Source organism: Camelus ferus, chromosome 2 (assembly GCF_009834535.1).
Source record: "Camelus ferus isolate YT-003-E chromosome 2, BCGSAC_Cfer_1.0, whole genome shotgun sequence".
Classification (NCBI taxonomy): Eukaryota; Metazoa; Chordata; class Mammalia; order Artiodactyla; family Camelidae; genus Camelus; species Camelus ferus.
Genome location: NC_045697.1, coordinates 77,195,797 through 77,210,705, shown reverse-complemented (window position 1 = coordinate 77,210,705; position 14,909 = coordinate 77,195,797). Strand labels below are relative to the sequence as shown.

General features: G+C 41.9%; 1 protein-coding gene across 3 annotated transcripts in view; it reads right to left on the bottom strand.

Annotated features, from left to right (window-relative positions):
- MCUB (mitochondrial calcium uniporter dominant negative subunit beta) overlaps positions 1 to 12,933 on the bottom strand; it is an 82,873-nt gene extending 69,940 nt beyond the window's left edge. Inside the window, exons 1-2 of one of the 3 annotated variants that reach the window (XM_032461688.1) lie at positions 12,628 to 12,933; positions 12,320 to 12,504 (exon numbers count right to left, since the gene is read on the bottom strand). In XM_032461688.1, coding sequence (XP_032317579.1) covers positions 12,320 to 12,504; positions 12,628 to 12,723 — 281 coding nt within the window. In that variant the 5' untranslated portion in view covers positions 12,724 to 12,933. The remainder of the gene's footprint in view (positions 1 to 12,319; positions 12,505 to 12,627) is intronic. The other 2 variants (XM_032461680.1, XM_032461708.1) reach the window with 2 other exon arrangements.
- Between the last annotated feature and the right edge of the window lie 1,976 nt (positions 12,934 to 14,909).

Below are 14,909 nucleotides of genomic sequence, written 5' to 3'. Positions count from 1 at the left end.
CATACTTATAATAGGCTAGCCTACAAAATGCCACTAAATTCATATGCTAGCTATGATACCTTTATAACTTTTACTACCGCCCCTTTACTATTAATCACCACAACTCCTCTAAAGGAAGTCCTTCCGCAAGACCACATCGTCAGCATCTTCTCTCAAAAATACTTTTTTTCCTCCTTATCAGGTGTCATTGCATAAACTTGAATTCTGGCTTCAAATCCTAACTGAATCATTAGAATTTATTTCTCTTCCTTAGCTTGGAGTGAACAAGTGAGACCACACCCTTTCCTATTAAGTTACAGCCCCGAGGGCAGCTTATAATGAACCCAGTGAGGTGTCAGATGTTCCTGTTCTAGCCCAAATTAAAAATGCTGAATTTCCACCATTTTCTTTTTAAGTTTTCCAGGGAGAAATAAAGTTTCCCTGTCAATCTCTCCTGCTGAGGAGCACATGCAAACGAAGCACAACAGAGCCGTGGAAATTGAGTGGCCACAAAAAGCAAAACTGTCCTGTTTCCGGCCAAGGGGGCTGCAATAGAACAGCTAAATGTCCACTAAAATCCTTTCTCCCTTCTTCCACGGTTGTCAAGTTTTCACTGGAATGTGGCCCCCAGCCAGGACTACATCTCTCAGCCCCTGTTCAGCTCAATGTGGTCCCCTGACCCAGTCAATGAAATATTCACTGGAACGTGAGCACAAGTGTTGTGTGACATTGCCAAGCCTAGCCCATAACACTTTGCAAGCCTTAAAAAACCCTTCCATGCTCTTGTGAATTTGAAAGCCCTGTGTTGAAGATGATGGCGGCACCGGCCAGCTTAGGGTCCCTGGGTGACTGTGTGGAGCAGAGCTACAGCTCACCTGAAAAGCTGACCTCAGAACCATTTCCTGAGAGACGGAAAACTGACTTAAAGAATACAGATGTTTAATTACTGCTGGGTCTTTTGTTTCAGCAGCACAGTTCTAATCAACAGATATAATAGAAAATTCATTTTTAAAAAGGTTTGGGGAAGGAAAAGGGAAGAAAAACATGCACTGACTGTAAGCTATAAAGCTGGGTTCCAATGAAAGAGAAATGATGTCCGTGGTTTAATAATTCCAGAGAGAAATAACCTAGAAGAATAAACGCCTGGCCAACACACTGCCTCTTGAACATCACTCATCCAAGTCCTCAACTTTTCACCCATCATGTCACCTCCCCCACAGGAATGAGGATGAACCACAGGACTCTGACTTGTCCCCTGATTTCAGGCAGCAGCTCCTTATCTCAGTCCCAGCTGTCCATGCTCCTCCTGCTCTCACCTGCCAGGCACCGTGGCCTCACAGTTAGGTACAAGTCTAAACATGGAAAACTGCTGACGTTCCTAGACGTCTTCCCATTCTTCCCCTTGTCTTTCCCTTGGACCAGTTCCTGTTATTCCAGCTCCAGGTAAGGTGACCATGACTTTGTGATCGGCCCTTATTTATGTATTCACTTCTCATCCCACTGTAAATCCAGATGCATCTTCTATCGCTATTGCCAAAATCTTCATATAGAGTCTACAGACCACAGGTTGGCAAACTATGGCCTATGGGCCAAATCTGGCCTATCGCCATTTTTGTAAATAAAATTTACTAGAACATAGCCATGCCCATTGATTAATGTATTGTCTATAACTGCTTCTGCACTACAGCGGCAGCACTGAGTAGTTGTAACAGAAACCACAGGTCACAAAGCTTAAAATGTTTACCATCTGGACCTTTACAGAAGTTTACCAACACCAGTTCCTATATCTTCTTATACCTCATGATTTAGCACCACTACAAGCACCTGTACTAGCAGAATAGGGAATACCAAAGAAATATATATATACACATATATATGCCCAAAGATAAAATACATGCTCTTAAGGAGTTATAAGTGTACAGAGAAAAAATATATTCATATATTCACGCGGGAAGGCAGGCATGCTGATAATATACACAAAAAGCCCTAATAAAAGGGAGTCTACAAGTGCCAAACAAGTAGTAAAATGAGCAAAGTATAGGCAGACAGGAAGGACAGATAGGGAAAAAAATGGGGAGAGGACCTGACCATACATTTCTCCAAAGAAGACATATAGATGGCCAACAGGTATGTGAGAAGGTACTCAACATCACTAATCAGAGAAATGAAAATCAAAACCACAATGATGCATCACCTCATATTTGTTTGAGGTTTGGCTATATTCAAAAAGGCAAGAAATAACAAGTATTAGTAAGGACGGAGTGAAAAGGGAACCCTTGTGCACTGTTGGTGGGAATGTAAATTGGTTCAGCTACTATGGAAAACAGTAGGGAGATTCCTCAAGAAATTAAAAATAGAACTACCATATGGTCTAGCAATTCCATTTCTGGGAAGTAGAAATGAAAACACTATCTGTTATGACATCTGCACCCCCATGTTGACTACAGCACTACTTACAAGAGCCAAGACAGGAAAACCACATTAGTGTCCAGCAATGGATGAACGGATAAGGGCAATACGGTGTATACCTACACAATGGAATATTATTCGGCCATAAAAAGAAGGAAATCCTGCCATTTGAGGGGTGGGTGAAACACATGAAGGAGGTCAAAAGGTACAAACTTCTAGTTATAAAGTAAGTGAATCTTGGGGATGTAATTTATAGCATGGTGGCTATAGCTAATAATACTGCATTGTATAGCCAAGACATGGAAGCAACCTAAGTGTCCATCAAAAAATGACTGAATAAAGAAGATGTGGTATATATATACACAAGGGAATACTACTCAGCTATAAAGAATGAAATATTGCCATTTGCAACAACATGGGTTGACCTAGAGATTATTATACTAAGTGAAGTAAGTCAAAAAGAGAAAGATGATTATATGGTATCATTTATATGTGGAATCAACTAATACAAATGAATTTATTTACAAAATAGAAACAGACTCACAGACATAGAAAACAAACCAAAGGGGAAAGGTGGAGCATAAATTAGGAGCACAGGATTAACAGACACACTATTATATATGAAATACATAAACAAGGATTTACTGTCTAGCACAGGAAACTAAATTCACTATCTTCTATTACCCTATAAAGAATCTGAAAAATATATATATAACTGAATTACTTTGCTGTATACCTGAAACTAACACAATATTGTAAATCAACTATACTTCAATAAAAAAATACTGCACTGTATTTGAGAACTGCTAAGAGTAAGTCCTAAAAGTTCTCATCACATGAAACGAAATTATAACTATGTGTGGTGATGGTTTGTGATGATCTTTTCATAACATACGAAAACCAAACAATTATGCTGTGTACCTGAAACTAATATAATGTATTATGGCAATTATATCTCAGTGTAAAGAAAAAAAGAAGATGGTTCTCATCTAGTAACCAAGACAGGTTTTATTTATGAAGCCATGAAGTCAAAGATGGACTTTTAACCAGGAATAAAACACATGCATAGCAGGTGGAGATGGCTCTATAAAACACATTCTATCCATGCATTGGTCATTTTTCAGTTTCAGGTTTCAACCATGGGTAACCATGCTTGGGGCTTCTGCAGCAGTGCTTTCTGAGAGCCTCCAATAGCATCGGTCTCATCATCTCTCTGGTTCTTCTACTTCTTTTCTGGCTCCTCTGCTTGACTCTCTCCTCTCAGACTTCTGGTTGGGCTGCTCTTTCCTTGGACAGGATAAGGCACAAGCTAAGCTGCTGTAACAAAGAGACCCCAAAACACATGGGACTGGAGAGAGATGTTTGCTTTTCTAGTAGGTAGGCAGTTGAGGGTGAGTAAGAGGACATTACTGCCATCCAGGGGTCCAGGTCCCCTCTATCTGGTTGTTCCACCATCACCGACAGGGTTGTATGCTTCCACAGGGTCCAGGCTAGCTCACCCCTTCCACGTCTATATTCTAGCCCAATGGGAGGGAGAAAATGGTAGAAGAGAGAAGTCAGTTTCTTAATTAAAGATGTGAACCCGAAGTTACACTTCTATGCCATGTGGGATTATCCAGAACTTGGTCACATACTGGCTCAGAGGAGGCTGAAGAATGCAGCATTAGGAATGGTCCAATACACTTGCCAGAGTGGCATGATTAGTTAGGCCTGAGGAAACAGGCGAGGAAGTAAGAGGATTTCATGTGTTTTTCAACATAATCCATCCCCAACCTAATTTTTTAATGCAGTGTTCTCCAAAATTGCATCCTGTGCACCACTTTTCTGGGAGAAGTTATTAGGACTGTTGTGGAATAACAGAGGTCCGTGATCAGCCTTCCCACTCTGAGACTGTGCTGATGCCCATGAGCAGAGGTGTGTAGTGAAGAAACCATTTAACGTGGTATGGCTTAGCCCAGAATTCTTCAAACTTGTAAGGACAGAGAATTTGTTTTTCTGTAACATCACAGGAATCAATGTTCTGCAGGGTATCAGTCTGAGATACAGAGTTTAATAAACACAATTACTGTAAGGTTTTAAAATGAAGTCTAAAATTCTAATCCAAGTCAAATCAAGGACCACCCTTCACAGAGAATACTCCCTGCAGCCCGATCAGAGTGCCTACTGGACCTCCAACCCCCTTCAGATTCCACTCTCTGTGCTTATACCCTTTCTTCCTTCTCCAAACGTGCCTACTAAACCCTTCCCTATCCTGCTCTCAGAGCTGAGAAATCTCACCTCTTTTCATCTTTTCAATTTCTAATGATGTTTTTTCTCTGAATTCTTTTAGTATCATCTCTGATGTTTGACTTACCAGCCAACTAGTGAATGAACACATCTCTCTTTTACACGTAGGTACCTAGTCTTCCATGTAACATATAAGGATCTTCTCTGCGAGGTTTCAGACCTAGCATAAACCACCACAACTCCTCCGCTGAGATCTCAGGACTTAGATAAGAGTGAAAACCCACTTTAGGGACAAGGGAAGAATGGGCAACAAAAATGGGACAGACCAGGACTCAGCTATGAAAGACCAAAAGTGAGAGAAGTGGCATCTACATACATCTCAGAGTAAACTAACCTAACCCCAGGATGGGGAAAACAGAGGCCAAACTTTCAGCTAAAACACTTTTAGGAATCAAGCCAGAAGCAGCTCTTGGAGCTGGGGAGGGTGATGGCAGCACAAGCAGCAACAGCAGGAACCGTGGGGCCGTTCTGTTCATCCACTCGGCCCCCGAAGTCCAGGAGTATGGGGACAATGGCATGAACCTTCTAGAGTCATAAAAAGTCTATTCAAAGACTCAGATTCTAGGCTGTATAAGTAAAACAGATGAATGGCAACCACTGTCCAGGGTTATCTATCCAGCACTTGAACATTTAACAGCACTTAACAAATTCTGCTACATATCCTGAAGGGACTCCCTAAACTGCCCCCAGGCACGAAGACCAATGGATGATAATCTTACTCACAGCAACTCCAAGCTCCAAAGGAGTATGCCCCACTTCTGAATGGTAATGGGGGCCTTGTAATAGGAAAGGGTCTGCATGTTTCTTAATGTCAAAAATTATATTCCTTTTTTTTTTTTTGAGGGGGCAGGGTTTTCAAAAAGGTTAATCTTCTATTTTGCCCAGGAATTGTATTTTACAAATAAACATGTTTATAATTGATTTTTTCAAACTTTTTTTTCTTATTTAAAAAAAGCTTAATTTTATTTCTTTTTTTTCCTCCTTAATGGAGGCACTGTGGATTGAACCCAGGACATCATACACACTAATAAGCACATGCTCTACCAATGAGCTATACCGCCTACTCCTATAATTGATTTTTAAATTACTGTTCTAAATTATGTAAGTTTTAATGATTAAGCTTTTAGTATCAACACTAGTAATTTTTGGCAGTCACAAAACAGCACTTCACAAAACTAAAACCAACATGATCTAATACTTTGAGAATTCCATTTAGGAAAGTCTTGGTAGAGGGAGAAAAGCGTTCCCTTCCCCACAGTCATCCTAAATCACCACCGCACTTTCAGAATAGCCAAGAATACATTTCTATGCCAAGTGGTCCTTACAGAATTTATGTTTCATTAAATTATGTTGATCATGTCCTTTAAAGATCCTGATGTGAAAGCATATCTGAAATAAAACAAAGAACCAAAATACAATGAAGACTACTGCTTTCCTTTAATAGAAAACACGATACATATAAACATTATCTGGATTAACTTTTTAATAATCTTCAGTGATCAAGGCTCATATCATGAGAGGTAGATAAGAACGCCTCAGGTGTTCCCCCGGCTAGATGGAGTGGAGAGGAGGAAACTGAGAATGTAAGACCTAAAGCGAACACATCATTAAGGCAGGCTATATAATATTTAGTTCTTTATCATCCATTCCTCCATTCTTTTACCCAACAAGCATTTATTATGCACCTACTGTGGAAGGGCAGAGGCCATAAGAGATGAGGAGAAACAGTTCTGATCACAAAAAGCTGAGAAAATCCAGGTGGGAAAATCACATGAACCCAGTCAACTACAATTCACAGTAGAATGAGATGCTGCAGATACTGTGGGCGTGAAAAGGACAGTGTAATTAATCCCGCGGGTAGAGGCCAATAGAGACCTCAAACACTGGGGTGGGGTGGGTACTGGGACTCAGACTTGGAGGAAGAGTAGAATTCAGGAGGGTGAAGAAGGGAGGATGGGGGGTGGGCAATGCTGCCTGTGAAACATTATAAACACTCACAGGGACATGCAACAAGAGGAGTTAGCACATGGCGACAGGATCGTGGGACTGGTAGGGCACGGAGTAGAAAGCCGAACTGGAGGGGTGAGGCCAAAGGATTTCTGGATCAGCTGAAGGTTGTGTTTTAAAGCTTTCTTACCTTAGTTTCACTAATAACAAACCCATAAAAGCATATTTACAAGATCAAAAGAAACCGTACTTTCTCCTGAAAAATGAAAACTGCTTTATGATACACTGTCTGAGACATTCCCAAAGCAGGGTTGCAGAGATGAGTTATCAAATTACAAAATGTGACAACAAATATCCTCTAGCAAGGGCTTAGGGATCCAATGCTAGGCTGATCTGTTTGCACTTACCTTCTGAAACAAATTTTTTTTTCAAGGTTTATGGTCACATTACTGTCAGTCTAATAAAAATGCGTGCTTGTATTCCAGCTGCATTACTGGCAGAAAAAGCAGTTATTCACCAACATCTTTTAAAATCCCCTCTTCAGATATCCCACTCATCTACCAGAGAAACTCATATACCAAAACTAAACAAAATATTTAACAGAAGAGACAACCACACACGGACATACACATACACGTAGAGTCAGAAAAACAACAGTGATTCGTCAAGAAGAATGATAACTCCTTCCTTCCTCCAAACAGAGTTCAGGACATTTATTATTTACTGCTATGCCTAAGAGGTTGAAAATAAGCAAATTCATCTTTAGGTCCCAGAAATGCAATTTGAGCAAGGCACTCATTATAAAGAACGCCCCTATTACAACAAAATAATTGGGAGTTCTCAGTGGAGTTAAATATATTAGGATTACCACCTGGGTCCACAGCAGTTTTATAAACCAAACCATCTATTCAATCTGGTAAGCATCCTAAGACCTTCAGGTGGAACTCATACTCACCATGTGACCCTTGCCAATCTTAGAGACTTTTTCCTCCCTTAATTTTGCCACAATAAAGCTTTGTGCAGCTGTCAGTTTTTTGTCAATGTTTTATGTCACTTCTCGTTTCTGCTCACAGGCCATGAAAATTTCAGCTCCTGCTCCATCTCTTGCCTCTCTTTTCACTGCTCCCTATTTCTTGCCCTCAGATCTACTCAGAGAAATTCTCTTCAAGGGACTTGGTTTACAGTGGAGATTTCACACATCTCTTCTCACAATATTGTGAATCCTAGATAGAGTCCCAATCATCCCCTAAAGAGCTGCCAAAAAAAAGCTGGACTCATGCTTTCTACTCTCTTTATGATGCACCTGTAAGCTAAGGGGAAAATGATGTAAAATAAAAGAACATCAATTTATGAGTTAATTTAAATAGGGAAACTCAGAATAAAGAGATTTAACGGGCCTTAGTAGTTGACCCAAACTCTACTTTTACTCAGCTGAGGACAGCGGAGGTAGCAAGGAAATAGTAACATTTAGGACAGGTGAGGGTAGGAGGAATGAAAATGTGAGAGAAGAGCAAACAACTTCAGGACCACCATCTTTAAGAGACAACCGTGTTTGTCAAGCATATCTCAGTCAAAACAAAGAACCACGGCATCAAAAGTAGATTCTTACAGCAACTCAATTCAACGCAGTCAGTATATGTGGCGAACTTTCTACAGGTGAAGCCCCAAGGAGGCTGTGTCAATGTGGAGGCTGCTTTGCCCCACTTCCACCGTTAACTACTCAGATTGGATTTGTTCCAACACCAAAGAGCTGATTTTTGAAATTTAACAAACCCTTACCTATGCACCACTCTTTCCAATTGAAAGATGATTACAGAAAAATGGGTGATGATATGAATGGAGGGAGAAACAAAGGCGGAGATGAAACCACGTGCATGGTAAACACAGAAAATGCACGTCATAAGGTCTTTCACATCTGTTACCAGGTGGGTTGAAAATCTGACCCTAAGCTTTCCGGCAGCCAGTGCATAAGAGACCACCACTGGCTGTTAACCTCAGTCTGCACAGTAAACCCAGCACCTGCCGGAGAAACCCAATGATTCTAAGACTAAAGCTAGACAGCAGTTTCTCCCATGGGTCCTCATTAAGGGCACCTCTTAACTGACTACCACCTCTCATTGGCCTGTTTCTTAAAAGGTACACCAATGAACAGTTCAGTAAAACATTTGGGTGGGGGTCCCAAGCCACGCAGTCTACATACGGAGCTCAGAGAACAGAGAGCTAGTATTTGTCTTAAAAAACCAGGAAAATACTGTGTCAAATGGGATCAAAAATTAGATATTTTTAGAATACGGTTGAGATAATGCTATTTTGTTTATCTATTGGTTACAGCCTGCAGGTTAGTTTAAGTTGCCTAGTATATAATGGTTTTAGGGTTCTAATACTAGATACTCTTAAATAAGCACTATTTCACAGATGAAATCACAGGCAATGACAGAATGAAGTATTAGAGCAAGACAATTCATAACAGAATACCATTATGACATGCTCACCCCATCAAATTCCAATTTCTTTTCAAGGCGGAAAACAGTTACTACAATCACTAGTTAAAACTGCCGCTCTACTGACTGCCTAAGATCACACAAAAGAGGATTCTCCACCATTGAGATAAACATTCTGACACTGACAATATTTTATTCAATAGTATACTTACAACCCTCAATAAAATAAATGGCAATTTTAGGATGGAAAGGGCTTTGGAGACCAATTAGACAAATCTTGTTTTGAAAAGGGAGTAAAATAGGCTCAAACAGACTGAACGGCTTGGCTAAGCTCAGGAGCTCAGTGGGGCGGGGCCAGCTCGGCCCTCAGATGTTTTAACTGCCCATCATCAACTCAATTAGCTGCTTATTTCCACTGTACGAAGTAAACACATTTGGTTTATATAGCTATTAGATAGACCAATACTTAGCCTCTGATTGTCTCCCTTAGTTTCACAGGGACCTCATTCAGCAAATATTTATCTGCCAAGCTACAAAATGATTTCCTAGCTTAGAGTTAGCTGTAAAACAGAATATTGTTAAATTGCAATAAACAGTAAAGTTTAAAAATAAAAAAAAACCCAAACAAAAACTCCAGCACTAATATCTAAGTGCTGGGAAAGTGGTAATGTTTAACATTTAATAGACAAAGTGGTCTACAATTAGTGAGAGCAAAGCATCTGTGTCTTTTCTACACTGTAAGTACAATCACCAATGTAAAAGCAATCACTGCCCTTGGGAGAGAGCTCTGAAATTGGTATTACAGAACGCAATGCGCCAAGTAGAAACACAAGATGTAGAATGGTAGGAAAGTGTCAAGCAAGAATAACATGTTTATTTAATTCAAAAGATAGAAGACAAATTCTAAATTAACATTTGATGGTGGAATTAAAACATGGATACGCTTTGTTTCTAGTTTTCAAAAAAGCAAACTCAATACTTAAATTTCTCTGCAAAGTACACCTGATTTTTAAAAAATTTTAAACATAGCTTATGTAGGGACTCAAATGCTGTACTGGAAGCCTGAAATCATATCAGGGAGTCTCTCCAACCAAGACCCAAATTAAGAAAGGCAAGATTAGGCAAAAGCTTTGTGTTTAGTGATAATTCACCAGGTACCATAATCACTCAAGGCTGCGCCCTCCACAACAGAACGGCCAGCAGGAGCCGTGGATTGCCGTGACAACCACTCAGCCGGAGTGCTGCTGACAAGCAGAGATGCTGACCCTGGAACGTGACCATGGACAGCAAGCAATACCTTGACCAAAGGTAATACAACATGCTCCCGCTCTCTCATGCTTCAGACGAAATGTGTTCTTTCAAAAGCAATTCTGCTATCCTAAACACATTCGTGTTGACAAACTTTTTTTTACCCACAAAACAATGGCAATTACTCACCTACCATGTGAAGCATAAATGGCTATTATTCAAAATTACTAAATGTTCCTATAAAGTACACTCAGACTTTCAGAAAAAGCCAAATATAATCGGGAATGCTTATTTGAGATACTATTAATGACAAGTCCTTTCAAGCAAGGATTTTATGAGCTGTCAGGTCACATATATCACCTTTTCTCTTTTTCCCCCCTGCTGCTTTCAGAGGCTCTGAATGTTGATAAGCAAAAATATATAGAAATAATGCTTGTTTTTAGCCATAAGACTTCTCATATCAAATAGGGCAATCAAAAAACAGTGAGACCTTAGAATGAAAAATGTCCCTACAACAAGTTAGTGTGATTTGCAGAAAATGGTTCAGTAGCCCTAGCTAAATCTCCTAGGTGGCCAGGATGTTTCTGTCAGTTTCTTTACGGTACAATTTCAGAGAGCATATAAAGAAGCAAACTCAAAGGCTTCTCTTTATTCTTTGGGGGTCTTCAACCAGACAAGTGAAATGATGGAAGGCAGCTATTTCTAAAGTTCCGCAAACTGACTTAATAGCATGGACGGCCAAGACTTAAAAAACAAAAATCTGCAAATTAGAAACAGTAAGACTTCTTAAGATGATTACCTAAAGACAAAGTACTGACCACTGTTCCCCTATGATTAAGCCCTATTAAGCCCCACCGTGTCATTTTCTACCTCTTTTAAGGAGTGTCCAATTCCTGCTGGGGCATGCATTGGCACCACCCTGGATAGCATCAGGTGGGGAACATGGAGAAAGGAGCTTAGAGTTGACAATTACTTGAGAAAGGGCAGCCAGTCTTGGGAGCCATAAACATCTTACTCAAAGTGTTATATGGATTTAAGAAGAAACTGAATCAATCATTAAAGTTTAAATGGCACAGAGTGAAGGGGGTTCCTTGTGTTGGGCTGTTTTACTGTTTGGTATATCTTTAACTGTAAAGTGCAATGTTTATAATTAAAGAGCAAATTTCACAAAGTGGAAAAAGCCTCTCTCCAATTACTCTATTAGGTCTACCCTTTCACATTTTAAGAAGTTTGCCCCTTTCCTAGTTCAAAGGAACAAAATGCCCTCCCTCTTTCAGACATTCAGGGAAGGCATTTTTTAAACGCCTTTAAATGTTTCCTCCATCATTCCAAACTCTGAGGACCTGTGAGAATTGAAGGAAAAAAAAAAAAAACAAAACAAAACCAGGAAGTGAAAGAGACAAGATAATGGTAACCGGCATCGTTTACTTTCTGCTTTTCTTTCAAACTGCACAACTGAGAAGAAAAAATAAATCTTTTTCTCGTTAACAATCTGAAACTGATTTATGAGGGTGGGGAGGCGGTGTTCAGAACTAAAACTCAAACAACGCCCTCCCCAACGCACACACCTGGAAGGCTTTATTTAAAAGGCTGTCTTTCCTCGTTAGGCTCAAAGTGAGGGCTCCTGGTCTCCTTCCAGGCTCCATCACAAGCCCAGTTACAATCAGTACTTTCCCCCCGTCTTCCTGTGTCTTTTAAAGTTCACATCCACTCTCCTCCCTCCCTCAAGCAACGGTTCTACAAACTGCACTACAACTGTGTCAGGCCAACTGTTACTCACCAGCACACACTCATGATTCACCCGTCTCTCGGGTCTCGGAACAAAACGCGAGTTTTTCTTCCCTCTCTGAAAGGGAAGTGCTCCCAGTTTTCAGTATGGAAATTTCACTCGCCTACGACAGTGCACGCTCAGGGCAGTCACTCCGCTCGGTTCTACCGTTTTCTTAACCCGTCTGGGCCACTTCGGCACCAACGACCCAGCCGACAGTAAAGCGGCTCTGAAAACTTACTCCAGACCGCGGTTTGGACGTGGAGAAGGCGCCTCCCGGGGTAACTGTGCTGCTCCCCGGGCCACCGCCCAGTGGTCCCCGCACCCCAACTTAACTGAGGTGATGCGCCGGCGCACGTCCCCGCAGTCTTGGTCTTTCCTCCCTTCCATCCCTGGGGGTGACACCGACTCGGCCCCGGCGCCCACCTCGTGGTTGGGAACAAGACAGCAAAACGCAGTGAACGTCCCAGCCGCTCGGCTTTGGCTCCCGCGAAGTTGCCCCACGCAAACTTTTCCAGGCGACTCCCCCGACGCCGAGCTTGGGCTTACCTGGGGCATCGGCGGCCGCGGATACGCTCGGCCTAGGGTCCTGGGGGTCGGCAGCAGCCTCACGCGCCACGGCCAGGGGCCCCTCCGGAGCATCATCCTGCGCGGCGCGGCGCGGCGCTCCCGCCCGAGTCAGCGAGCCATGGTCGGCGCCTGGCGGCTGGCAACTGGCGTCCTCCGCGGGCGCAGCCTCGCCCGGCCCCCGCCTCCCGCCTCCCGAACCGCGCAGCGCGGGGCGGGACGGGCTAAAGGGAGGGTGTGTCCCTTTCCCTTCTTAGCTCACACCCGGGCGCGAGGCTGTTTTCTTTCCTCCGACCAAAATTTAAAAAGGGAGGGGTTAGAGAAAGAGGGCACGAGGGACCCGCCCCCTGCATCTCGCGTTTCGAGGGGGCAGCGCGGATGCTTGGCCCGCCTCTCCCCGTGGAAGCGCCTTCTGAAATGAACGAGAGCCGGCAACTCGCACCTGCGAGCTGTTGGTTTCAAAACTCGCTATTAATCCTGGTGCCCTAGGGGCAGTCTTCCCCATTCCCCACCACAGGGCAAGGACGCGTGGGGGCGAGCGGAAAAGAGCGTCAGGGATCTGGAGAGAGGCACGGTCTCTCTGGAAGTTTCCCTCCCGGGCCGAGAGGAAAGGAAGGAAAGAAAGCAGGTTCGCTATGGCTCCACCTCTCAGTTGGCTCGAGGAGTGGGCCGTGGGCTGCGATGGCTGGATCCTCTGCTCACTGGTGAGCGCGGTGACGGTCGCCCAGGCCTACCTCAGCCAGAGGTTTGCGGTTCACTAGGTGGCGTCCCTCCCAGAGCTCTTTGGGACACTCTCTCCCACAGCCAAATTGGTTTCTCCTTTGAAGCACGTTTTTAACTGAAGGAGCTAGGGAACCGAAAGAACTTAGTCTTCCCAACAATTGGAAAATCTAATGTTTTTTCTTGGAGACTTTTTGTTCGTAAAAACAAACATGAACTGTTTAAGAGCAACCTAATCCAAGCTTTCACATAGCTTACTTACAACAGAGTCGCTAGATAAAATATGGGCTGCTCAGTTAAATTTGACTTTCAGATAAACAACAAATACCTTTGTTTTTTTAGTAAAAGTATATCCCAAATATTGCATGGGTCACACTTATTTTTTTTTTTAAAAAAGAAATATCTGTGATACACTGTTATTTGTTCTTAATATGTAGTTCAAATTTAGCTGGGCATTCGGTATTTTCATTTGCTCAATCTGCAAGAGGCTTGAGTGAATCAAGCTGGCCAACAATGCAACAAATGGCAAATCTCTCCTAATAATGAGATCCTTTATTGAAAGAAGATGCCAGTTTCTATGATAGCAAACATTCTGTCACCATTAAAGACTGATTCATATCTGTTAACTAGCACCCGTGTTTCTAAACACCATTGCCCTGCACAGTTAGTGACACATTAAACGCAGAGTCCACGTGGGAAGTAATTTACTTTAACCCGAGTTCTTTCCTTCTGTTAGCTAGTGCTCCCAATAAATAAATTTATCTTGGCTATTGTGAGTAATGCTGCAATAAACACGGAAGTGCAGCTATCTTTTTGAGATACTTGTTTCATTTCCTTTGGATAAATATCCAGTAGTGGAATTACTGGATCTATGGTAGTTCTATTTTAATTTTTTTGAAGAACCTCCGTACTGCTTTCCATAATGGCTGCACCAATTTACATTCCCACCAACAGTGCACAAGGGTTCCCTTTGCTCCACTGGCCATGATATGGGAATAACTCGAGTCCATCAAGGAATGAATGTAATATATATAAAATATATAAAAATTACTCAGCCATAAAAATAGAAGGAAATCCTGCCAATGGTGACAATATAGATACACAATGATTTACTACTCAGCCATACAAAGAATGAAATTTTGCCACTTGCAACAACATGGACAGACTCGCAGCACATTATACTAAGTGAAATAAGTCTAACAGAGGAGGACAAAAACTATATGATCTCACTTATATGTGGAATCTAAAAGTCAAACTCATAGAACCAGAGAGCAGAACAGTGGTTTCCAGGGCTGGGAGGTGGGGAAGTAGGAAGATATTGGTCAAAAAGTACAAACTTTCGATTATGAGTAACTTCTGATGATCTAATGTACAGTATGGTGACTGTAATTAATAATACTGTATTATATACTTCAAATTTGCTAAGAGAGTAGATCTTAACTGTACTAACCACCTCAAAAAAAGAAAGGTAACTATGAGGTGATGGATGTGTTAATTAACTTGATTGTGGTTATCATTCACAATGTATACATAAATCAAACCAT